Source organism: Carcharhinus amblyrhynchos, chromosome 21 (assembly GCF_965287045.1).
Source record: "Carcharhinus amblyrhynchos chromosome 21, sCarAmb.v2.hapA, whole genome shotgun sequence".
Classification (NCBI taxonomy): Eukaryota; Metazoa; Chordata; class Chondrichthyes; order Carcharhiniformes; family Carcharhinidae; genus Carcharhinus; species Carcharhinus amblyrhynchos.
Genome location: NC_137344.1, coordinates 19,406,389 through 19,433,262, shown reverse-complemented (window position 1 = coordinate 19,433,262; position 26,874 = coordinate 19,406,389). Strand labels below are relative to the sequence as shown.

Genomic DNA, 26,874 nt, shown 5'->3' with positions numbered 1-26,874 from the left:
TACCCTCTCCTTAACTTCAGGCCTCTTAATGTCACCTACCCTCGCACCCTCCCCCCCGTAATTAGTTTAAAGCCCTGTCTACAGTCCTCTTTACACGATTTGCCAGGACTCTGGTCCCAGCACAGTTTAGACCCACCCCATCCCGCCCGAACAGGTCCCACCTACCCCAATACTGATGCCAATGCCCCATAAATAGAACATAGAAAAACTACAGCACCAAAAGGCCCTTCGGCCCACAAGTTGCACCTATGATATCACTACCTACTTGGCTAACCTATAACCCTCAATTCTATTAAGTCCCATGTACTCATCCAGAAGCCTCTTAAAAGACCCTATCGAATTTGCCTCCACCACCACCGATGGCAGATTTTGATTGATTGGAACATTGTAGATATCTTTGTTTAGGGTTAATAAGGGATATCTTTCTTCAAGGTTGTTTAGTTTTTGTTTATAATTGGTGAAAGTTCTTGCCAATTTTCTTACTATACGTGTTAACTATATTCTTAAGTAAACTTTGTTTGAGAAAAGTTCCCTAGTTGGTCACTCAAGTCATACCTGAAGTGAAACATCTCATGCTTACCCTAGCCAAATTCAAGATGCAAAACATGATACAGGCAGGCTTCATAAAATACTTTGGAGATGCCATTGTTGTAAAGTACCTCTGCAAAAGATTTATAGCTTAACATATAAATTGTATAAGAAAACATATAAATAAGCATTGGAGTTGCATAAAGACAGCAATGAGTAAAACTAATTATTCTGAATTCCTTTCATGAAGATCAGGAACAAGAAACCTGAAGTTTAATTTTACTAGAGATAAAATGAGAGTTAGTCATCCAGTGTTAGCATTAAGCTCGCAAGTATCAAAAGGTTTGTTGCAGTGTAAATCTCCCCTGTATACTCTCAGCAATGTGCCTCAGCCATGATCTCAGTTGAGCACACCTTTAACAGTACACATACCCTTTGAGCTTTCTGTAAGTAAAATTGCAAATGATGCTGCACTGAGGTCAATTAACATAACAAGTTGAGCACAAGACAAACCAAACTCACTGCACTTTGGGGCCAGTAGATAGATTCTTATCCCATGAGACAAAACTGGACCTGAACATACCACCCAGTCTCTAAAAGCATATTTGTGTTCTGGTCTATTTCATTTAGGTTTGGCCTGGTCCAACTGCTTTCCCAGATTTTACAAATCCAGAAACCCATGCCTGGTGGTATGAGAACATTAAGGAGTTTCATGATGAAGTGCCTTTTGATGGAATGTGGATTGTAAGTATGCAAGCTGAACACAACAATTTTGTCTTGTGATGAATTGATTGGCAAAGCTGTGCAAAGTAAATGCTCTGTCCATTATATTTATCATTTAAAATGCATTCTTCATTTAAAGTTGCATTATTTAAAATATTTGGTAATTCAGTTCTAGTAATTTTTTACTTAACTTTTGGAAATTTGTTAACTTACAATATGACTTTGAATTATTGGGCTGGATTGCCTGACACTGGATTGCAGTAAAACGCAAGAGGATGAGCATTACTGGAAAACTAGTCTCATCTGTCAGTTAGCCAGGCTCTGCCCTATTGTCTGTACAGCCACATACAGGTTTGTTATTGCCTTTGAAGGGTAACATTGAAATACTGACAGTATTTTTCTTTGAGAAACAAGCCATGCTTTTGTATTTTAAATAGTACTGCTTTCATTACTTGTAGTATGAATGTAGCCCTTTTTACAAGATCTGTTCATTTGTGCACAGTTGAGTCTGATCAGCTGGTGAAAAAATAGTAAGAACAAGTGAGTATTCTGAACTGCATTATTTTATGTATTTAAAATGAGAAGGCTTCCAAGAGTAGATGATCATGAACCTCTGTTTTATTACCTCGAGAACTGAACGCAATTGAAATGTTCAACATTAGGATTTATTCAGGACAAGGCAGTGTTTTGTAGTTAGTTTGTCTTTATTTGTGAAAAGGTACATATAAAAACTGGCACAAACTGTGGATTTAGACAGGGAATAGGCACATTTCAAGTATGGAGCCGGAGAATGCAACATGGAAGGAATGCCAGAAGCTAGCAGTCAATTGGGGATGATCTAAGAAACGCAAAGGAAAGATGCATCTGTCTGGCCTGACTGAAATGAACATTTTTATTTAAGCTTGCAACGTTGGATTAGTAGAATAAAAATAAACTGTTTGTTTCACAGGATATGAATGAACCATCCAATTTTGTTACTGGAGCAATAAATGGCTGCCCAAACAACAGTTTAGAAAACCCTCCTTATGTGCCAGGTAAAAGCCAATTCACCAGCAACAGCAAGAAATATTTTTCAACTGCCTCCTACCAAACCTTTCCGTACCATTTCTTTGCCGTAATGGCTCAAGTTTTATTTGCATTTTGTACATGATTGCTTAGGAGGGAGACAGTGGAGTAGTGGCAGTGTCACTGTACCGGGTAATCCAGAGGCTCAAGCTAATGTTCTGAGGACATGGGTTCAAATCCCTCTATGGCTGCAGATAGAAATTAAATTCACTTAATAAATCTAGAATTAACAGCTCATCTCAGTAATGGTGACCATAAAACCCATCTGGTTTACTAATGTCTTTCAAGGAAGGAAATCTGCCATCCTTGCCTGATCTGGCCTACATGTGACTCTAAACCCATAGCATTGTGTTTGACTTGTGCCCTCAGAGAAGGCCTAGCAGACCACTCAGTTACATAGAAACACAGAAACATTAAAAATAGGAGCAGGAGAAGGCCATTTGGCCCTTGTGAGCCTGCTCTGCTCTTCATTTTGATCATGGATGATCAACAAATTCAATGTCCTGATCCCGCCTTCCCTCCATATCCCTTTAGCCCCAAGAACTATATCTATTTTCTAATTGAAATCATACAATGTTTTGGCCTCAATTACTTTCTGTGATAGTGAATTCCACAGATTCACTACTCTGAAGAAATTTCTTCCCATCTCAGTCCTAAAAAGTTGTCCTCTTATCCTCAAATTATGACCCCTAGTTCTGGGCTCTCTCCCATCATCAGGAACATTCTTTCTATATCTACCCTGTCTAATTAGAGTTTTTATAAGCTTTTATGAGTCTATGAGATCCCCTCTCACTTTTCTAAATTCAATGAATACAATCCTAATCGACTTAGTCTCTCCTCATATGACAGACTTGCCATCCCAGGAATCAGCATGTTGAACCTTCGCTGCACTACCTCTCTAGCAAGGACCTCTTCAGATAAGGAGCCCAAAACCACACACAATACTCCAGGTGTGGCCTCACCAACGCCCTCACAACTGGAGTAAAACATCCTATATATTCCTATACTCAAATCCTCTCGCTATGAAGGCCAACATACCATTTGCTTTCTTTACTACTTGCTGTAACTGCGCACTTACTTTTGGTGACTGATACACGAGGACACCAAGGTCTCACTGAGTATCCACCTCTCTCAATTTTCACCCAATCAAATAATAATGTGCTTTTCTATTTTTCCTACGTCACATTTATCCACATCGTACTGCATTTACTTGTATCAAAGTGCTACAGAGTCTGCAAGGAATGAAAACAGATGAACCACTGTGCAACAACCTAGGCACCAAAAATGATATCAGTAAACCCAACCCGGTAAAAGTCCTCCTCATTAATTTTGGGGCTTATGTTGAAGTTAGGAGAGTGGTGCCACAGACTAGTCAAGCAATAGCTTGACGTTGTCTGTCATGTTATGATTAGGTGAATATGACTCTGTCCCAGTCACCATCATCACACCCTGCGTGTATCCTATCCCATTGGCAGCTGAAACCTACGAGAGATGGCAGCACAGTTAGGAGGGTGTTTCGCTGGGAGTCCTCAGTATTGACTATAGACAACTGAAGTCTCATGACATCGTGCCAACCATGGGTGAGGAAACCTGTTGATTACCACCTACTCATTCAGTGCTCTTCCATGTAATTTAATTTGATTTGATTTATTATTGTCACATGTATCCAGTGAAAAGTATTGTTTCTTGCACACTATACAGACAAAACACACTGTTGATAGAGAAGGAAACGAGAGAGTGCAGAATGTAGTGTTACTGTCATAGCTACAATCTCTGAAATGCACTGCAGAAATCTCACTATGGCTTCTTGGACAGCCGTTTCTAAACTCTCAACCTCTACTACCAGGAGGACAAGGGTAGCAGCATCATAGGAATGCCAACACCTGCAAATTTCCCTCCAAGTCATCATCCTGACTTGGAACCATATAGCCATTCCTTCACTCTCCCTGAGTCAAAATCCTGGAACTCACTACGAGCACTTTGCTCACACCAAATCCTGCAACGATTTAAGAAGGCAGCTCATCACTTTAAGGGGAATTAGGGATCAGCAATAAATGTTGGCCTCACCACTGATCCCCACACCCTATGAACAATTGGAGGAAAGGTGTTTTATTCTCTGTTTTGCTTCATTGTGCTTGGATCTCTGATATTTGTGACAAAGAATTTAATCATCCCATTATGAAAATTACTGTTTTCTGTTCGTCCGTTATAGGTGTGACTGGAGGAAATTTGAGGTCTCGCACACTTTGTATGTCTGGAAAACAGTATCTATCATCACATTATAACCTGCACAACATGTATGGGTTGACTGAGGCCATTGCTTCCCATGAGTGAGTGACAATTGAAACATCAGTGCAACATGGAAATCATAGAAGAATCATAGAAACCCTACAGTACAGAAAGAGGCCATTTGGCCATCGAGTCTGCACCTACCACAATCCCACCCAGGACCTACTCCCATATCCCTACATATTTACCCGCTGATCCCTCTAGCCTACACATCTCAGAACACTAAGGGGCAATTTTAGCATGGCCACTCAACCTAACCTGCTCATCTTTGGACTGTGGGAGGAAACTGGAGCATGCAGAGGAAACCCACACAGATACGAGGAGAATGTGTAAACTCCACACAGACAGTGACCCAAGCCGGGAATCGAACCCAGGTCCCTGGAGCTATGAAGCAGCAGTGCTAACCACTACTACCGTGCCGCCCCAAAGTAAAGTTTATTTATCTGTTGGAAGTAGACTTATATAGAAACGTGGGGAAACCCACACAGACACAGGGAGAACTACGCACAGACAGTAACCCAAGCCAGGAATCTAACCCAGGTCCTTGGCGCAGTGAGGCAGCAGTGCTAACTACTGTGCCAATGTGCCGCCTAAATTTTACAAGGCACAGGTGTGGCTTTCTGTATGGCAAGCCAATACTTTTTGAACACTGTGCAGAATATATTTAAACATTTCAAATCATGGTTTAAATCCAGTTCCATGTTGTTGATTGATTTTCACTATATTAAGCAAATGACTGTTCTTTATGTGTGAGCTTTCAAAATGCATGTTTTCAAGCTGTCCACTGCAAAAGGCTTGCTCCTGCCCTCGCATGATGTGTACAAGTGTGTACACCCAGCATTAATCACTGAAGAGCAGGAGGAAACAAACACCTGACAATATTTTTAACCCAGGCACCAATTTCAATTGTAGCACGTGTACCATTGCTTTAGCTCAGATCAGCTGGCTCAACACAAACCAGAAACCAAATAAGGATGACCTTAGTCTCAGAGATTCAGTTACTCATTTAACAAAGTCACCGCGTCATTGGGAAGGGGGGTTGGTGGAGAGATTTCTTGCTTGTGAATTAGCCACCGTAAAGGCTAGAGCCAGCACACTGCCCCAGAATCCATTTTGGATTGCAGCATCTATCATTTCTTTACTTGATGCATGATGCCTCTGATTGACTCTGATCCTGGTATCCAGTAATCCCTGGCTGCTTCAAGTTTCTCCAACATCAGTATCCTCATAGCAGGAATACAATAATATTGTTATGCTTGTGATGATTACAGGTGTGGCATTTGCATGTTCTCCCTATGTTTGTGTGGGTTTCCTCCAGATGCTCCAGTTTCCTCCCACAGTCCAAAGATGTGCAGGTTAGCTGGATTGACCATGCTGATTTGCCCCTTAGTGTCCAAAGATGTGTAGGTTAGGTGGATTAGCCATAGTAAATGCAATGGATTATGGGGTAGGGCGGAGGGATGGACCTGGATGGGATGCTCTTTCAGAAAGTTGGTGGAGACTTGATGAACCAAATAGCGTCTTTCTGTACTGTAGGGATTCTGTGCTCCATTGGTGTAGCAGTAATGTTCTAAAATTAAGGTTAAGAAGGCGCCAGAAGGAATATAAAAGCATTGGTGCTAATAAGACTCAATGACCAGTTTCTGTCTTTTTAACAGCAGTATAAATATAACAGAGAGATGCCAGAGCAACCATGGGTGCTATGTGTTGCTTGTAAGTCTATTACTTAACTGGCTTGTGCAACTTTTTTAAAATTGGGATTGATGCATTGTTGACAAGAGAAAAGTACAAAAGTGGTTTCAGGAGAAACCAAGTATCATGTGAAAAAATAAAAATGGGTTGCATCTTGGTAATAAGCAGTTGATGCATACTTTCAGACATCCTTTGTTTAACATTGCTTGTTTGCTTATGTCTAGTGCTTTGATCAAGGTGACAGGAAAACGTCCATTTGTGATTTCACGGTCTACCTTCCCCAGTCACGGTCATTATGCTGGGCACTGGACTGGGGACATCTCGAGCAGCTGGAATGACATGTATTATACCATCCCAGGTAAGGAAATAAACATAGCTTTTCAACACCAACCTAACACATTAGCCTGAATTGCTGAGTGTTTCTGGTGTAAAACTCCAGTGGCTAGCTGGTAAGAAAAAAAAAATAAGCCTTACTTCTCCCGGGCAAAGTTTTATTCCAAATCACATGAAATTTTCACCAGGTCATCATTTTCATATATTCATAAATCCGTAAGTTATATGAGCAAAATTAGGCCATTCGGCTCATCGCATCCGCTCTGCCATTCGATCACAGCTGATATGCTCCTCATCCCCATTTTCCTGCCTTCTGTCCATAACCCTTCAACCATTACCAATTAAAAGTCTCTTTCCCCTTTATATGCATCCAGTGATACGCTTAACCTATTAACCTCTAACTACTAACTTATTCTCTTATTGACTCTTAACTATTTCCTGTCCTAATATTCAGAACTTAAACTTTATAGATTTGCTTCCTTTGCAAAATGTATAATTGCTACGCTGAAATTTTACATCCCAATAGTTATGTTGTGACCAACAGTGTGGCTCAAGTAATAGCACCAGCACTTTTGGGTCAAAACGGTATGGGTTGAAGTTCCACTTGCAGAGTTGAGCCTAAATATCAAGGCTGACTCTTTAATCTGATACTCAAATTGTGCCACATTGTCTTTTGGATGAATCATTACACCAAAACAAGGTCTGCACTCTCCATATAAAAGATCCCTTGCTAACATTTTGAAGAACAACAGTGGAACTAGCTTCAGTGTCCTAGCCAATATTTATTACTCAACATGACAAAAACGTTATCTAGTCAGAGACAGAAAGCATTGTAATGCAGAATGAGGAAATGGCAGATATTCCCTAGATTTTAGAAGGGTCATGTGGAATGGGAGGTAACAAATGTAATCCTGTTGTTCAAAAAGTTAGGAAGAGGGAAAAAAGGAAATTATAGTTCAGTTGATCTGAAATCACATAAAAAGAAAATTCTATCATCAATAATTAGAGATCTGGCACTGATAACTTAGAAAATCATATGGTTGGGAAGAGTCGAACAGATTTGCGGCAGAAAAATTGTTTTACAAACTATTGATGAGTTTTTCTATGCCGTTTTCTTTACTCAGAGGGTAGTAAGGTCGTGGAATGCCCTGCCTGCAGCAGTTGTGTACTCGCCAACTTTAAGGGCATTCAAATGGTCAGTGGATAGGCATATGGATAACATTGGAATAGTTTAGGTTAGAGGGTCATTAGATTGATTCCACTGGTTGGTGCAACATCGAGGGCCGAAGGACCTCTACTGCACTGTAATGTTCTGTGTTCTATGCAACTAGCAGGATTGTTGAGGATGCAGTATATAGGGGTAGTACAGTGGTTAGCACTGCTGCCTCACAACTTCAGGGACCTGGGTTCGATTCCTGGCTTGGGTCACTGTCTGTGTGGGGTTTGCACATTTTTCCTGTGTCTGTGTGGGTTTCCTCCTGGTGCTCCAGTTGAGTGGTTATTAAACAATGACTTTATGCTTCTCACAGCTTGTTTACTTTTCACTCTGAGCACAATAGAAACACAGTTATATCTGAACCAAAACCCTCCAGATGCAAACACCTTTGTCTAATGCAAATCTGACTATAAGTTTATCCTTTCTTACACAGAAACAGTATATTAAACCCACTTAAAACTGCATCTTATTTCTAATTTGGAGTTTAATGCGGAAAAGTGTGAGGTAATTCACTTTGGCAGGAATAACAGATGTGTAGAGTATAGGGCTAACGGTAGGACTCTGAATAGTGTTGATGAACAGAGGGATCTAGGTGTATGTGTGCATATAGATCCCTGAAAGTTGGGAATCAAGTAGATAAGGTAGTTAGGAAGGCATACGGTGTCTTGGCGTTTATTGGTAGGGGGATTGAATTTAGGAGCTGCAACGTCATGTTGCAACTGTACAAAACTCTGGTGCGTCCGCACTTGGAGTATTGTGTGCAGTTCTGGTCCCCACATTATAGGAAGGATGTGGAGGCATTGGAGAGGGTGCAGAGGAGGTTTACCAGGATGTTGCCTGGTATGGAGGGAAGGTCCTATGAGGAGAGACTGAGGGATTTGGGGTTGTTTTCGTTCGAAAGAAGGCAGCTAAGAGGGGACCTTATTGAAACATATAAGATGATTAGAGGTTTAGATAGGGTGGACAGTGATAGCCTTTTTCCTCGGATGGAGAAAGCTAGCACGAGGGGGCATAGCTTTAAATTAAGGGGTGGTAGATATAGGACAGATGTCAGAGGTAGGTTCTTTACCCAGAGGGTGGTGAGGGATTGGAATGCCCTGCCTGCTGCAGTTGTAAATGTGCCTAGTTTGGGGGCGTTTCCGTGGATAGGTTTATGGATGGAAAGGGATTGGTTTAGGTTAGAGGGTCATTGCTTTTTTAATTGGTCAGCGCAACATCGTGGGCCGAAGGGCCTGTTCTGCGCTGTAATGTTCTATGTTCTAATATTTAAAAATACAAAGATAGATCCCTTAAAACTACTTCTATTTTCCTGGCATCTCAACTATGTACAATATATGCAATCTTTCTAATGGCCCAGATAAGTGTAATGAGGTAAAGAAGCTGAAAAGAGATATAGACAGGTAATGTAACTGGACAAGAAAGTAGCAGATGAATTATAGAGAAGTATGAAGTTTGGTAGAAAGAATAAAAAAAGCAGAATAGTTTTAGTTAGAGACTGAAAATTTTTGATACTCGGAGGGATCTGTACATGAATTAAGTTAACTTGAAACGTCAGTGGACAATTAGGAAAACAAATGGAGCTTTAGCCTTTGTTACAAAGTGAAAGAAGTTTACTGCAACTATGGTGATGCACCACCTTGAACCACTGCAGTCCATGTGTAGGTACGCCCACAGTGTTGTTTGGAAGGGAATTCCAGGATTTTGAACCACTGACAGTGAAGGAACAATGATATAGTTCCAAGTCAGGACGCTGTGTGGCTTGAAAGGAATCTTGCATGTGTGGTGTTCCCATGCATTTGCTTTCTTTGTCTTTGGTGGTAGAGATTGCAGATTTAGAAGGTGCTGTTAAAGGAACCTTGTTGAGTTGCTGCAGTGTATCTTGTAGATGGCAGATACTACCGCCACTGTGTCCTTGTCTTACAATGAGGCAGACAACTGCTCAGAGCCTGTGCCTGATCATGAGTAGATCAGTGACTGAAGTATATGGTGATTCTCATTATTTTTTCTTTAATTATGTGCTTCATCATGTATCCACTTGTGGACACTAAAAATACAAACCTATGTGGGGGTTGAATACATTATAAAGTAACACCCTGTGGGTATAATGCCAGCACAGCACAAATCCTTTATATGTAAACCTATTCACCTATAAACATGATTTTAATGTTTTTCATGAGGGTAATCATACTATTTATTGGTAGTCATTTGTCCAATTTAAATGCCAAATGGCATTATGAAAGATCATATAAAAACATATAAAACTCCTTGTGCATTGTCTTGTCTATTTCACAGCAATAATGCTGTTTAACATGTTTGGGGTTCCTCTTGTCGGAGCGGATATCTGTGGTTTCCGGTGTAGCACCACTGAAGAACTCTGTGTGCGCTGGACACAACTTGGGTCGTTCTACCCATTTATGCGGAATCACAATGGCCTGAAACAGCCGGTTAGTCCTTGTGAGATGAGTAAATATTAAAGTTGGCTTAAGGAATTCAATTTTAGTTCATTATTTTAAAGCATTGAATATATGAAATTGTGAAATTCAAAGATTGAATGTTGAATTACTATTTATCATTAGACTATCTGAAAACATTATCAGATGGTTATTTGTGCCCTTTTTAATGGAAAAGAACATTACCTGAAAAGGAGAAGTTTACCATATGCTGTCCTTCAATTTGGAATATATTTGTGCACTTCTATACCTTTTTGTGCATGTCTATGCATATTTGTACACTGTTGTGCAACTATTTTGCACGAAAACTCCAAACATCAGCAAAACACTTTTTTTAATATTTGTAAAAACAAAAAATGCTGGAAAAACTCAGCATGTCATGCAGTATCTGGAGGGAGAGAAAGCAAGTTAATATTTTGAGTCGATATGACTCTTCTTGCTCCTTTTGTAAAAAAAGCGTTTGATTGTGGGACTGTCTTAGGAGAGATTGTGGAAACTGGGCTGGTATTCTCTAGAGTTTCAAAGGATAAGAGTGATCTCATGAAGTTACAGGATGTGACAGGGTAGATAAGAACATAAGAACATAAGAAATAGGAGCAGGAGTAGGCCAACTAGCCTTTCGAGCCTGCCCCGCCATTCAATAAGATCGTGGCTGATCTGTCGTGGCTCAGTTCCACATTCCCGCCCTCTCCCCATAACCCTTAATCCCCTCTCTCATCAAAAACCCATCAACCCGCGTCTTAAAAATATTTAGCGAGGCAGCCTCCGCCACTTCAGCGGGCAGAGAATTCCAGAGATTCACCACCCTTTGAGTGAAGAAGTTCCTCCTCAACTCTGTTCTAAACCGCCCCCCCTTTATCTTGAGGCTATGCCCCCTAGTCCTACTATCCTTTCTGAGCAGGAAGAGTCTCTCCACCTCTATCCTATCCATCCCATTCATCATCTTATACGTCTCAATGAGATCTCCCCTCATTCTTCTAAACTCTAACGAGTACAAGCCTAGTTTATTCAGCCTCTCCTCATAGCTCAACCCCCTCAACTCCGGAATCAGCCTAGTAAACCTCCTCTGCACTCCCTCCAAGGCTACGGCGCCCAAAACTGCACACAGTACTCCAGCTGCGGCCTCACCAACGCCCCATACAGCCGCAGCAAGACCTCCCTACTTTTATATTCAATCCCCCTCGCGATGAAAACCAGCATCCCATTCGCCTTCCTGACCACCTGCTGCACCTGCAAGCTGGGTTTTTGCGACTCATGCACAAGGACCCCGAGGTCCCTCTGCACCGTCGCCTGCTGCAGTTTTTCTCCATGTAAGTAATAATCCTTCCTACCATTATTCCTACCAAAGTGGACCACCTCGCACTTGCCAACATTAAATTCCATTTGCCAGTTCCTGGCCCATTCACCCAGCCTGTCTAGATCCTTCTGTAGACTCTCCCCACCCTCCGCACAATTTGCCTTTCCACCAATTTTGGTGTTGCCCATGGCTGCTGTGTCTAGGTTCCACACACATGAAGGTAGTTTTAACGGGGATCTTGAGTTCATGTCACACTACCTATAACCCCCACAACTTGCCTGGACTTGCAAAATCTTACTTACTGTCCTGGCTTGAGACAATTCACACCTCTTTAACCTGTGCTTAACCCTCTCTCCATTCGTGTTGTCTGTGCCTGTCAAGACTTGATTACCTGTTAAGACTCGCATTCCAACCGTTATGTTGCAAATGAGTCTGTCTATGTACTCCCTATTTGTGAACACAGCTGATGAAGGAGCAGTGCTCCGAAAGCTTGTGCTACCAAATAATCCTTTTGGACTTTAACCTGGTGTTGTGAGACTTCTAACTGTGCTTACCTCAGTTTAACGCCAGCACCTCCACATTGAGTCTAAAACTACGAGAATACAGCCTCAGAGTAAGGGGACAAGCCATTTAAGACTGAGACAAGGAGAAATTTCTTCATTGAGGGTGGTGAATATTTGAAATTCTCTTACCTCAGAGGGCTGTGAAAGTTCATTCATTGAGCATGTTCAAGACAGAAATCAATAGATTTCGATATACCAATGATAGAACATAGAACATAGAACATTACAGCGCAGAACAGGCCCTTCGGCCCACGATGTTGCGCCGTCCAGTAAAAAAAAACAACAACAATGACCCACTAACCTAAACCAATCCCTTTTCGTCCATAAACCTGTCCACAGACCTCTTAAACGCCCCCAAACTAGGCGATTTCAAGGGATGTTGGGATAGTCGGGTAAAAATGACATAGAGGTTGATGATGATCAGCCATGCTCTGCTTGAATGGTAGACCAGACTTGATTGGCTGAATGGCTTCTTCTTGCTCCTGTGTTGATGTATACAATTAATTAGTGCTATTTGAGATTGAGCAGCTCTTGCTTCTGGAATATTGTTCACTAAAAGCCATCATTATCTTGAACATTTTCTCAGCCATCAGTGGCAGCATCATGCCTGGCAACATTTCTCATCACAAATTATGAAAAACAAGTTCAAGACTACTCCTCACTGAGGTAGTGCTTTCAATATCCTTGTCCATCTTGACCTGTCTGCAATCATTGACACAGTTGACTACACCATTCTTCTCCATTGCTTCTCCACTATCATCTAGGATTGCACTCTTCTGTTTCCATTCTTACGTCTCTAAATATAGCTACAGTATCACTTAAAATGACTTCGATCCCTGCTCTTGCATTATTAACTTTGGTGACCCACAAGAATCTATCCTCGCCCCTCTCCTATTTTTCATCTATGTGCTGCCCCTCTGTGATACCATCCAAAAGCAATGTGTTAGTTTTCACATCTACACTGATGACACCCAGCTCTACCTCACCATCACCTCTCTTGGTTCCTCCACTGTTGCTAATTTATCTGACATCCACTATTAAATGCGTAGAAATTTTCTCTAAATTAATATCTAGAAGACTGGAGCCATTGTTTCCAAGCTCCCTTCCCTATGTATCAACTTCATGCCCTCCGTGGCAACTGTCTGGATCTGAAAAGATTCTTTACAATCCCTGAAATAGGCTGTGACCACATATCTGTGCCATCAGTAATACTACCCATTTCCTGTCTGTGAAATGTCCCGACTCTGCCCGTGCCATGGGTTATCTGCTGAAATTCTCATTCATGGCTTTATTAACTGTAAACATGACTATTACCATAGAATCCCTACAGTACAGAAGGAAGCCATTCAACCCATCAAGTCCAAACTGAATCTCCAAAAAGAGCATCCCACCCCACTGCCCTATCATCGTAAGTCCACAGATTTAACATGGCCAATCCACTTGCCATGCACTCCTGGATGCTTCCCACATTCCTTCTCCATAAACTGATGTTACCTATGTCCTTACTTGCATCAAGTTCCATTCACTTAACACCCATGTTCGCCAACCTGACTCCCAGTCAAGCAAAGCCTCAATTTTAAAATTCTCATTGTTTTCAAATTCCCCCATGCCCTCACCTCTTTATAACTCTGTAATCTGTTTCAATCACATCGACCTCCACAATATTTGGGTTCATCTAATTCTGATGCCGTGGCACAGTGGTTAACACTGCTGCCTCACTCTTTCAAAGAACAGTACAGCACAGGAACAGATCTTTTGGCCTACCAAGTCTGTGCCGACACAGATACCTCTTTAATGTCTTATTTTCTTGCTTTTATGTGGTCCATATCCCTCTATTCCCTACCTATTCATGTATCTATCCGGATGCCTCTTGAACGTTTTGTAGACTCTGCTTCCATCATATCTCCTTCAGCAGCGCATTCCAGCATTCACCACTCTCTGTAGGAAAAACTTGCCCCTAATACCACTTCTAAACTTCCTCTCTCTCATTTTCAACCTATGGCCCTGAGGGTAATTGACCCTTCCACCCTGGGAAAAAGATCCTGCCTATCCAAGCCTATCAGGTCTGCCCCCGCCCCCAATCTTCCACTCCAATCTTCCACTCCAATGAAAACAATCTTCGTAGTCCATATTCTCCAAACTAGGCAATGTCCTAGTAAATCTGTTCTGCATCCTTTCCAATGCATCAACATCCTTCCGATAGTGTGGCCACCAGAAATGTACATAATCCTCCAAATACGGCCTAACCAATGTCTTATACAGCTGCAACATGATTTTCCAATCCTTATACTCAATACCCTGACTGATGAAGGCCAGCATGCTGTCTTGATCACCATGTCGACTTGAGTTACCACCTTCAGGGAACTGGGGATCTGCAAGCCTAGATCCCTCCGTATGCTAATATTTCTAAGAGTTCTACCATTTACTGTATACTTTCCTTCTGCAGTAGACCTTCCAAATTGCATCACCCCACTTTTATCTGGGTTATATTTCATCTGCCATCTATTGGCGCATGTCTCCAGCTGATTTATAACCTGCTGTATCCTCTGACAAATCTCCTCACTATCTGCTACTCTTCCAATTTTTGTATCACCTGCAAATTGATGCAGACCTGATGGGCTTCTTCTGCACAATAGGATTTCTGTAGTTCTATGGCTGCTTGAGCAGCTGATTTTAATTGCTTTACCACTGTTGACCATACTTCAGCTGCCAGGCCTTAGGCTTTGGAATTCCTTTTATAAACCTTGCTACATCTCTTTCTGCTTTTAAAGTTGCTTCTTAAAATCTACTTATTTGGTCGACCTTTGGCCATCTGCCTGAACATTACATTGCATGGCTCAGTATCAATTTGTGTTTAATCACATTCCTGTGAGGCACCTTGATCTGTTTTATTAAGTTAAAGACATTATATGAATACAAGTTGTTGGTAGAAGTTCAGATGCATGAGAAAAGAAGAATTGGTGCTTGGAGTTAAATTTTAGATGAGTGTTTGGATTTTTAAATATAACTTGTTTTCAACCTAATTATTCCATCTTGTTAAAGTATTTGTGTTGGAAATCACGGCTAACTTGATGCCTCATGGACCCACTATTCCGTAAGTTTAAATATAAAGAAAGGTAAGGCTATTAGAAGGAAACAAGACAAAGTGTCTTGATCCAAATCAAGTGCCTAGGTATTTAATGGCACCATGTTAGTTTCTCAGGGGATTGAATACATGCATACTTGTGCAATAATGGGATAGGAAGCAGACACTTTGCCACTATATTGGTATATGGTAAAACGTACATCTCGGTTAACTCACCCTCCTGACTGACATTAAGGACTTGTCTGAGAGTTTCTGCTCATGCCCAGTAACCGAAACATCAAGGCCTCTTCTATGACGACCTTATGTGAATGCCCTTTGGGTATTTCCCTGGCCCATTGGTTTGATGGTATTGAGACCCAAGGTCCAATATTAGGCCTGTTCGTTCAGGCTCAGGGATCATTCCCAGCGTGTCCATTTTTGGCACAAGTGAATATCTACCACTCCATGCGTTTACAAATTGTAAAGGAAAAACTCTATATTTTGTCTTTCAGTCTCAGGAACCATATGTCTTCAGTGAGTCAGCACAATCAGCAATGCGGAAAGCTCTTTTTACGAGATACATGCTGCTCCCTTTCCTTTACATGCTCTTTCACAAAGCCCATTCTGCTGGAGAGATGGTTGTTCGGCCACTGTCATTTGAGTATGTTACTTTAGTACTATTTGAAACAAAGTTTAAAAATAATGGCTGTACTTGAGGAACTGGAAACTAAATCCAATCTTTTCTTCCCTTGTGAATTTGTTTCAGAAAGTCCAGTCATATTTTAATTGAAACTTCAAATTCTCTTTGTTAGCTGATTCTACAACTAAATGTTGGGTCATTAGTTGCCTGATGTGTTCATATTTTATCATTCAAATTACTTCTGAAGCAAAACTTCCCTTTTTAATCATTTTCAAATCCTTGTCTGGTCACGTCTGGAATTGGACAATGTTTACTTTTTTTTAGTGTAATGAGGCTGCATTTGTCCAGGCCTGTCCACCCAGACTTAGACTGATTGACTAATCTGATATTCCAATCTGCACAAGAGATTATAAGTGAGAACACATGAAATCAGAGGTAACTTTGTGATTTGCATTGGTACTTTGTTGGAAAGTAGGAAAAGTCAAGTAAGAATAAAGGGTTTTCTGATGGCAGTGATCTTAGGGCTCCAGCTTTTCATCACATGTGCTATTGACTTGGATAAAGGAATGGATGTTTATATGCAAGTTTGAAGATGACACTAAGTTAGGAGGCAAAATAAGTAGCGTGATGGGGGGATGAAGAATAAAGCACAACAGACGGAGTAAGTAAGTGGGCAAATTTATAATAAACTCAGTTCAAAGTGAAGAAGTGTGAACTTTGATCTGAGACAGACAAATTGGAGTATATTCTCAACGGTAAGAACCGTGGAGGCGATAGGGTTTTAGGTACCCGTACATCACTAAATGTTAATGCAAAAACCTAATCAGAAAATCAAATGCATTGTTTGCCTTTTTTCAAGGGACAGAGTGGATGGATTACAAAGGGGAGAAAACTGTGCTTCAGTCATACAGACCTTTGGTCAGGCTCCAACTGGAGTACTATTGGGAGCAGGACCTTGGGAGGTGTACACTGCAGATTCACAAGAATAATTTCAGGTCTTAAAGGTTTCTTACTTAAAGATGGGCTACACAAACTTGGCTTGTGCTACAGAGTATTTAAAATATTACAGAAGATTGGTAGGATAGATTTTTAAAAAAACTATTCCCTGCAGTGGTGAAATGCAGAACAAGAGGGAATAATCTTAAAATTTAGGAATGAAGTCAGGTTAAATTTCTTTCACAAAATGGTTAGAGAAATCTGGAAATTGCTCCCTTAAAATAGAATTTTGTTGTTAGGGTATTAAGGCATACAAAACAAAGGTGCACAAAAGGACTTGAAGAACAACAAACCATAACTGAACTATAAGGTGAAACAGGCTTCAGGTGCTGAATGGGTTTACTCCAGTTCCTATGATCCAACTACAAACAGCAGTGATTTCTTTGTAGCCTGAGTGTATATTGTATTTCAGCACTTTGTAATTCAGTGTATTTCGCCCACGCTGATGAGAGGGCAGATAGAAAGCCTACTCTGAAACATTAATCATGTTTCTCAGAGCCAGCTGACTGGAGTGCCGAGAGCTGACTTTTCCATGATATTTTTCTTGCTTATCTCCTCTTTAAGGAGAAGCCTTTGTTTGACATCACCCCACAACAGCAGAACTAACTTGAGTTTAGGAACCCAACAGTGAGATATTGAAACTCTTGAGGCACCAATTACTAGAGAATATCAAATGTTTGTAAATGTAGATATGGCTATCATTGCAATTTCTTTTTATTGGAAGGTATCAACACTTCCATTTTAACATTTTTAAAAATAGCAATATTCAAATAGCTTAATCTGACCTCTTCGGTCAGCTATGTTAGAGTTGCACCAGGTAGGTAAATGTTGCCTTCTTGTTGCCTTTTCTTGACTTTAGATTCCCTCAAGATCCAAACACACTAAACATTGATCGCCAGTTCATGTGGGGGGAGGCACTTCTCATCACTCCAGTATTAGAACCTAAAACAGTGGAGGTCTCTGGCTATTTTCCTGCCACAACCTGGTACAACCTGTACAATGTAAGTGTTATATCATTCTCATTCTTGAACATGATCCTGCATTTACTATAGTTGAATACTACATCTGTACTTCATTTGGTCACTGAATCTACATTTGTTGCCGCTGCTTTATGGAACATCCCATTTAGATCAGCTCATTGTCTGTGTGGTGGTCACATTTCTCCCTGTGTTCCAGTTCCATTTGCATGCTCTACAATATTGCCGTTTCAGTTTAGCTGTTATGCAAAATGATTTGTTTATGTGGAATCTGAGATGATTCTGAAAAAGGCTTTACTCCAGTGTTGATCTTGTGAAGCACAGAACAGTTGAAATGATAATTCAGCGACAGGAGCTTTTAACTTCACCACAGGTCCAAGTAAATATCTACTCCAATTCAATGTGAAAATCATATATAGATCATTAAAGCTGACAAAGTTATTCCTCATGTACAATATGTATGTGTGCGTAAGGCTGTGAATTTGTCATCATCTTAGTACCTCTCTGATCTTGTATGTTTCAATGTCTAGGGTTCTTCTATTTATAGTAAGGGTCAGTACGTTGTACTACAGGCACCCTTGGATACAATAAATGTTCACGTACAAGGAGGCTGCATTTTACCTATACAGGTAAGAGTATTATATAGGTAACTTCAATGGAGATGAAGCTTAAATTTGTATGGGAGTACAAAACAGGTGGTAGTACCTCAGTAACCATTAGACATCCCATCCGATTTCCTACCTCATTTTGTTTGTCTGTCAATGTTGAATTTTACCCTGAACTTATTTGCAAGGTGTGTATTGGAACTTATTCAAAGATTAACATTTTCACTGCAAAAAGCAGGCACAGTTTTGTCACAAGACATCATGACACTACCATTCTGACCACACAAAAAAATTGAACAATTCCTTTGTAGAATAGTGGCTGGCTGAAAACCTAACTGGTCAAGGTAAAGAAAAGGTAAATGGTTCACAGGACCAAAACATTTGATATCTGTTGCTGCTATAGAATCACAGAATTCTAAGTTCAGAAGGTTATTTGACCCGTCACACCTTTTCTGGCTCTTTGAAAGGGCTGTCAAATGTAGTCCCACAGCCAATGTATTTCCTAACTTTAAAAATTACTCCTCTTCAATTGCATGTCTAGTTGCCTTTTAAACAGTGTCAGGTTCCCAGGTACATTCCAGTCTTGGGTGACTGTCGAGTTTGCATGTTCTTCCCAACACTGTGTGGGTTTCTTCTGGGTGCTCTGGTTTCCTACCACAATCCAAAGATGAACAGGTTAGATTGATTGGCTATGCTAAATTGTCCCTTAGTGTCCCAGTGTGTAAAGGTTGGGGAAATTAATGTGGTAAACAGTGGGGTTGTGGAGGTAGAGTCAGGACAAGATGCTCTGTCGGAGAGTTGGTGCAGACTCGATAGGCCAAATGGCCTCTTTCTGCACTGTGGGGATTCTGATTCCACCACTCTTTTGGGTAGCACAGACCGCAACTTAATCTTCTATGTGAAAAAGAATTTCTAATTTCCCCTCTAGTTCTCCTGTCAATTATTTTAAATCTGTGACTTTTGGTACTTTTTAATTTCATCATTCATAGCATGTAGGTACCATAACAAGGCCAATACTCATTGCCACCTGCTGTGAGCATGTTGTTCACAATGTATTTATTTGTATTGTGCATTAGGATTCCAGGGAAGCAGGATTGGTGGTGAGATCCAGTTGATCTCTTAAGTGCTAGATTTTTTTTTCGCTTTGCAACATATCACAAGTGATGGAAGACATAAAGAAAAAAAAGTGTTTGTTTTCCCACACTTCATCCTGTTAGTCAACAACATGAAAGAGCAAAGCCCATATTTTGTAGACTTTTTAGGACCAGATTCTCCTTAGCCCTAAGAGCATCTGTAAAAGTAATTCACTTTTGTCATTATCAGTATAAGAATACCTTCGGAAGTGACAGCTTAGTATTATTTGCGTGTTTTCCCAATTCTCATATATGCTGTTTCCCAATGATATTTGTACCTCAATCTGCATTCAATCAAGGAGCCCAACACCACAACTGCTGCCTCTCGAGGAAACCCATTTGGTCTGATTGTCGCACTGTCTGATCAGGGAATTGCTAGAGGCGAATTCTTCTGGGATGATGGTGTCAGCCTGCTGAGTTATGAAAGTGGGGATTACACTGAAATTATCTTCCTTGCAAAAAGTGTAAGTATGACTGATTTCAAACACTTCATTATTTTTGTTGATTAGATTTCATAAAATGGCAGCTGTGATCACTTTGAATGAATGAGTTTTTATTGCTTTGTTTGTGCATGAAACCTTAAACCCATAAGGAAGTAAGTTTGAGTTACCAGTGTAAGCCACATGCAGCCAGTACAAAAGCTGACTGAATTATTACCTAACATAACACTGTGGATGATGGACATGTGAAATAAAACAGAAAATGCTTGAAATATTAGTTCTGGGTCTTAGAAAGAATCTGTAAACTTTTCAGATTGATGTCCTTTCATCAAAATGAAATGGACAAATCCTGCAGTAGCCTTGCAGCTTGCATTGTGTTGTGTGATCACAAAGCAAAATCAGCATTAGCACCAAAAAAGAATGACTTAATGTCCATCCCTCAGCTGAAAAAGGAACATGCAATAAAGATTCCTTGGGGAATCCTGAGGGGGAAATAAACTTTAAGTTAATGCAAATTTCCCAAGTTAAAGCTAACCCTTCAGATTTCCCTGATCCTAACTTGTAATTAAACAGGCATTTTCTGGATATTTTCTTTTGCAATATTTAAGTTCATTTTGGATTTTTTAAATGGGAAGGGCACAGATTGGTTGTAATTATAATAATGGCAACTTTTTCCCAAGTAGTAATATTCTATTATTGTCACACTTTTACTGGGTTGCAATGCTCCCTCCATTCCATATCTTGAGAAATCGACAAATTATGAGGATATTTGATTGTATAGGGTAATTGTTGAGCTGTAGTTTTTCCTCTCTCAGAATGTGCTGATCAGTGAGATAGTCCATTTGAACAGTCAGATCGATGGCCTTAGACTGGGCAGCATCTTTGTGTTTGGAGTTCCATCTGCTCCGCAGAAAGTTTCAGTTAATGGATTCTGGATCTCAGACTTCTCCTACAGGATGGACACAAAGGTGAGGACATGTGCTGTGTCTAGAACATAGAACATAGAACACTACAGCACAAACAGGCCCTTCGACCCACTAGTTGCGCCGATCACTTCTATACCTACTAAGCCATAGACCTATCTATAACCCCCAATCCCATTAGATCCCATATACTCATCCAGAAGTCTTTTAGAAGACCCCAGTGAGTTTGCCTCCACCACCACTGACGGCAGCCGATTCCATTCACTCACCACCCTCTGAGTGAAAAACTTACCCCTAACATCTCCTCCGTACTTGCTTCCCTGCACCTTAAATCTGTGTCCTCGCGTAGCGACCATTTCAGCCCTGGGAAATAGCCTCTGAGAATCCACCCTATCTATTCCTCTCAACATCTTATAAACCTCTATCAGGCCACCTCTCAACCTTCGTCTCTCCAGGGAGAAGAGTCCCAGCTCCCTCAACCTGTCTTCATAAGGCATGCCTCCCAATCCAGGCAACATCCTTGTAAATCTCCTCTGCACCCCTTCAATAGCTTCCACGTCCTTCCTATAGTGAGGCGACCAGAACTGCGCACAGTACTCCAAGTGGCGTCTGACAAGGGTCTTAAAGAACAGTAAAATATATTTTTAGATTTGAAAAATGTTTGCATGTATTCCTCATCCTAATAAATTTACTTTCTCATGAAAATGAACTCCTTGCTGAGATACAGTGTCATGGGTTCTGGAACTTCATGATGTATTATCCAAGTTCCCATCTTCCAATGCATGGCCTAAGATTGTGAATTTTGGCAGCCCATATGCTCATGGGGAAAATCACTATTAGGCTTGAGTTCACCCTACACTGGAATCATGACACAATGATCCAGAGTGAGAATCATGGTAAATTTCAGTTTGCGAACCTTGGGTTGCAGCCCTACCCTGCTGTGGCTGAGATAAGATAACATGGCTAAGGAAGAAGATGATGGTAAATCTGAGATCTGCATGGATTGAATGACTTATCTGCTTCAGTGTCTTCAAAAGAGTTAAATTCAATTCAATATTGTTAAGTCTATAAAAAGTATTCTTTTCAAATTTTCCATAGTAAACAAGAACACAGAAACAGATCAGGTGACTCTGTTCATGTCATGTATCTGATTTCCCATTTTCCCCTCAGGTGCTGACTTTGCAGAATTTGTCTATTTTAGTGGGAGAAGAATTTACAGTTACTTGGTTCTGAAGAAAGTGAAACAAAATCTACTTCTACCAGGAAAGTCTCCACAACTGAATAGACAATGATTGCAAACCAGTGGTTAAAGTCTAGCAGAAGGTGAAAGAATGAATATTTATTATTGGATTCTGATCACTTGTTTGGCAGAAAAATGATGTACATCGTTTGAAATAGAATTGATGAGAATGATATAGACAGAATCCTTTGCACTTGGACAAAATTCTGATTGAATCTGTTGGAATATTTTTGGAGATGGAGGGGAGCTGAAAGGCCAGGCTTCCTTTTGAGATCTGTAACAACCATAACTTACACTGAACTATTACAAAAATGTGGCCAGGCTCACTCTGTTTCCTGTCTTCAACAAACTCATAGTTTGATCTCTGTTGTGGCTCAACTGTTTTCTCTGTGGCCTGTTGCAGTCAGAAGGATAATTCCTGAAATGACTTGGGAAAATGTCAATAGATCTGTGGTATTCAATTTTTGATTTAATTTATTGCAGCATTGTAATTTTGCTAATTACTGCCGCGAATTTGTCGTTTTTGGATTTTTGTACCTCAAGAATATTCCACAACAGTGTTTCTGCAAAAGAATTGACAGCAGTCGAACTTGCATTTTAATTGGATGGATTTTGTTTTGAAAGCAGGGAATTTGGTGACAGCTTTACTTTCATATTTAACAATGTTTTTTGCTCGGTATTTTAGAGTCCCTATTTATTAAAATCAATGGTATTTTCATTTCAAATTGTGCTGTTAATAGTACACTGTATTGAGCTTCTTATATTCTCTAATGACTGGAGGAAGTATTTCATTTTTAATTATTTACCTTTTTAAGAAATGGTGTTTTTAGGTTAATTATAACCAGTCATAACCCACAAACCAAATTGTTCTACGTAAATTATTTACAAGAGTGGTCACTGTTGTTATGTGCTAATATGGGATATTTCTGAGAAATGGTATGGCATGTTATAGAACTGAAAATTCCTTCTACATGGTATTTTTAGAGAAATAAATCAGAGTTGATAAACAGAAGTCACAGATTTAAAATAATTAGCAAAAAACCATGAAGGAAATGAGAATTATTTTACTTAGTAAATCTGTGATGATCTGGAATGTATTGCCTGAAAGGGTGGTGGAAGCCATTTCAAATTTTAGAAGGAAATTGGATCTCTGTTTATACAGGATAAATTTTCAAGGGGAGGGACTAATTGGTGGCTCTTTTAGAAATCCAACACAGCTGTGATGGTCTGAAGGGCCTCGTTTGTTATATGATTCTGTGCAGTAATGTTTTGACACAGACGCAACCACTCAATTTGGTTCCAAATGATGGCAATATCCCGTAATGCATTTCTACTGAATTATTGTTATCTTTGACAGCAGAATGCATACATTTATTGTTCCATATAGATGAAATCCTCAATGCATGTAGGGCTGTTTATGTTTGTGCACACTTAGGAGCCAAACGTAATTTGGAGGATTCAGATAATTCAGCAAGTTCCATAGGTTTGGTAGAGCCAGGGTGATTGCATCTCAGCACCATTCACTGCATGAAACATGGCTTCAAAGGAGAAGGAAGAGCACCTCCCTTATGTTGCAGGGGGAGGTAGGAAGCTTGATAACAGCTTTTGAAACCTCTTGACAATATGGAGCACTTTTCTGACTGAGTTCATGGCTTTTATTTACAGAAAGGGGCTCCATGGTGAGTTCCAAACTAGAATAGCAGCAGGGCATGAGGTGAATAGCAAAGCAGCATTTTTCCTTCTCCAACCTATATTGTGGAAAGGAAAGGAAAGTATTTTACATTGAAAAAACTTATCATACGATTCTTTCCCATAAATTGCTAAATGAACGCAGTTGCTTATTAAGTACTTTTACCATAAGTATTTGTTTACATACTTCATATAAATACAATGGACCTTGAAAGACTTGTTTTTTGCTGAATTCTGAGCATTACACTTTGAAAATAGATAGGTACTTTAATATTGGAGCAGGTGTTCAAGATTACATAATTTTTTTATATTTTGTTTTTAAATAAATTTAAATACTAGGCTAACTCTGTTCTTTCATTCAGCAAAATTCCACAAATCAGTCAATGTTAGAAGCTGAGATACTTTTATTAGCAACTGTTTGGCTGCATCGTCTCATTCTACAATCCAACTATCCCTCCTAACTTTGCTTGACCCATTTCCAGCCTTTGACACTATTGATCATAACATTATCCTCTAAACATCTCCATCATCAACTAGATGGGTGTCACCCCATTCACCTGGTTCTGTTATTTTCAGTCTTAAGCAGAGCATCACCTGCAGTAGTATCTCTTCTTGCTCCCAAAAACTTAACTCTAGTGGTTCCCCCAAAGATCTATCCTTGGCTCCCTACTATTTTTCATCTCCAGGCTACTCCTCAGTGACATCATCTAGAACTACAGTATTTGTTTCCACATATATCCTGACATCACCTAGCTCTCCCTGACCACCACCTCTCTCAACCCCTGAATCTGATGACTGCCTGTCCAACATCCAGTATTGGGTGAGCAGAAAGTTCCTCCAGTTAATTATAGGGAAGACCAAAACTATTGGCTTGCATCTCTAAAACAAGCTCCAGTCGCTGGCCACTTGGTCAATCCCTCTCCCTCGCAATCCTCTCAGGCTGAAGAACCAGATCATTCACAACCTTGTTATCATCACCAAGATTACCTACTTCCACCTGCATAACATTGTCAGGGGAATTTCCTAACTTCATTGCAGTGTTAATGTAAGCCTTACTTGTGACTACTAAATAAACTTTAACTTTAACTTTGTTCAAATTTGTTGCTGTTTCAGCTCATCTGCCAATTAAGCCCTCATCTATGTCATTATTCTCACTCGGTTTTTACTGTTTCAATGCACAATTGGCCGCCCTCCCATATACTACTCTTTGTAAACTTCAAGTCATCTAAAACTCTGCTACCCATGTTCACCTGTCACCTGGGAGCTCCATACTTGATTATGGGACTTGGTGTCAAATTTTATTTTTCAGTGTTGCTGCGAGGCACCTCGGAATGTTATATTCCATTAAATATTCAATTTCAATATAAGTTGTTGCTATCAATCCTTGTTCCTTAAAAGAATATATAGAGATCTGTTATTGAATTGTAGAGCTTTTGAAATACGAGAAGGATTTTTATTGTGATTTGGCATTATACAGTCTTTTCACTGTTTCCATTTAATGCCCAACTGAATGATAATATCAGTCAATTTTATGTATAGTGAATCTTCAATTTAGTTTATTTTTCTCAAACACTGATATCATCTAAATAGGCTTTGTGTCATGTTCTGCTGGGAGAATGGCTGGACCATTTTTTCATAGACCTTTAGCAATAATGGTCTTTGACTAGATAATGAAAAATGCAAGAGTAAGCTTGTGACAACTCAACTTTGTATAAATTATTCTTACCATCACAAGTAGACACCCACAAGTCTGAGAAGGAACTCAGCAGGGTGGAGGATGACTACTCCATGGTTTTTGTGCTTGCTGTTAGAAGGCTTGCCCCTTAATGCTGCCTGTTAGCACTTACATTTTGAACTAGTGTTCAACTGATCAGAATACCATATTTCTCTTAACCACAGTGGAATATCTTACAAAGTTCTATTTTCCTTTGTGGTAGATTTAAATGCTCACAGCATCATGAGCGTATTGCTGCCAGGCTTTTGCTCGAATAGCAATAATTCGTATTAGTACAATACTCAGTACACAATAAGTGCCTGAGAAATTTACAACCAGTCGGTAAACAGGAATATCTCCCTAAACTGGTGAGTTGGAGGAGGTGAAGAATAAGAAGAAATGCAGCAAGAGGAGCAGAGAAAAATCACCTCCATGGAACAGAGCAAAATCATGATGGGATTTGAAAGTAACTTAAGAAAGCTACACTTCTGTATCCTACCAAATGCATGCTTAAGAACAATATGAATTTATAATTCCCTCCTTAAATGGTAATAAATCATTAATGGATAGAGTTACTTAACCCAACAAACAGACAATTCTATGCACTAATGCTGTCAATGCTGAATATTAATAGTAACAGTGATCAAATAAGTTGATAACTTTCAATAGTCAATCTGCATCTTGCATGACCTCATCCACACGAGCTGGCTATTTAGTATCATTTCTTCCTTCTGCCTCAGGTATTAGATTCTGGAGTGTTGATTCAATCAACTCTTTTACAGCCAAGTTATGTGTTTCACTTGAACCTGATGTTCTTCCTGAACCTACCTTACACAGGATAATATCCAAGCTGGTTTTTCCTCTCACCTTTTGGACTACTTGCAATTAAGTGATACTCTTAGATTGCATATCATGGTTAATGTGACCATAATTTAGCTTTGAACACCCTATCCTTCAAATGTTTCACTGTTAATATTCTCCTATGTGTGCTGATGAAAGTTCTTCCAGAAAAAGAAAAAAAATTAAAGTGTTCTGATTTATGCAGAGATTAAGAAAGACTGATGCTCCCTAAAAGGAGGGAAACAGCCTAAAACAAAAAAACAAAGCAGAAAGAACATTTAAAACATCAAATTAAAATGTGATTAAAGAGGTCAATAATCACCCCAGTCCCTGCAGTGCCTGGTGGGCACAGAAGGCATCAACTGTGCCCTCAGACACCCGGCCGTGAATATAGATGCGGTAGAGGGGCAGGCAGTTGGGATGGATGACCTCTTTGATTGCCCATTGCCTGGACCTG

General features: G+C 40.0%; 1 protein-coding gene across 2 annotated transcripts in view; it reads left to right on the top strand.

The window, feature by feature from the left end:
* LOC145356690 (lysosomal alpha-glucosidase-like) overlaps positions 1-25,201 on the top strand; it is a 52,374-nt gene extending 27,173 nt beyond the window's left edge. The window contains exons 10-20 of one of the 2 annotated variants that reach the window (XM_080209585.1): positions 1,159-1,272; positions 2,201-2,285; positions 4,529-4,646; positions 6,522-6,655; positions 10,139-10,290; positions 15,733-15,881; positions 17,716-17,857; positions 18,364-18,462; positions 19,871-20,035; positions 20,827-20,979; positions 22,105-25,201. In XM_080209585.1, the coding sequence (XP_080065711.1) occupies positions 1,159-1,272; positions 2,201-2,285; positions 4,529-4,646; positions 6,522-6,655; positions 10,139-10,290; positions 15,733-15,881; positions 17,716-17,857; positions 18,364-18,462; positions 19,871-20,035; positions 20,827-20,979; positions 22,105-22,167 (1,374 nt within the window). In that variant the 3' untranslated portion in view covers positions 22,168-25,201. The remainder of the gene's footprint in view (positions 1-1,158; positions 1,273-2,200; positions 2,286-4,528; positions 4,647-6,521; positions 6,656-10,138; positions 10,291-15,732; positions 15,882-17,715; positions 17,858-18,363; positions 18,463-19,870; positions 20,036-20,826; positions 20,980-22,104) is intronic. The other variant, XM_080209586.1, reaches the window with a different exon arrangement.
* Positions 25,202-26,874: the final 1,673 nt, after the last annotated feature.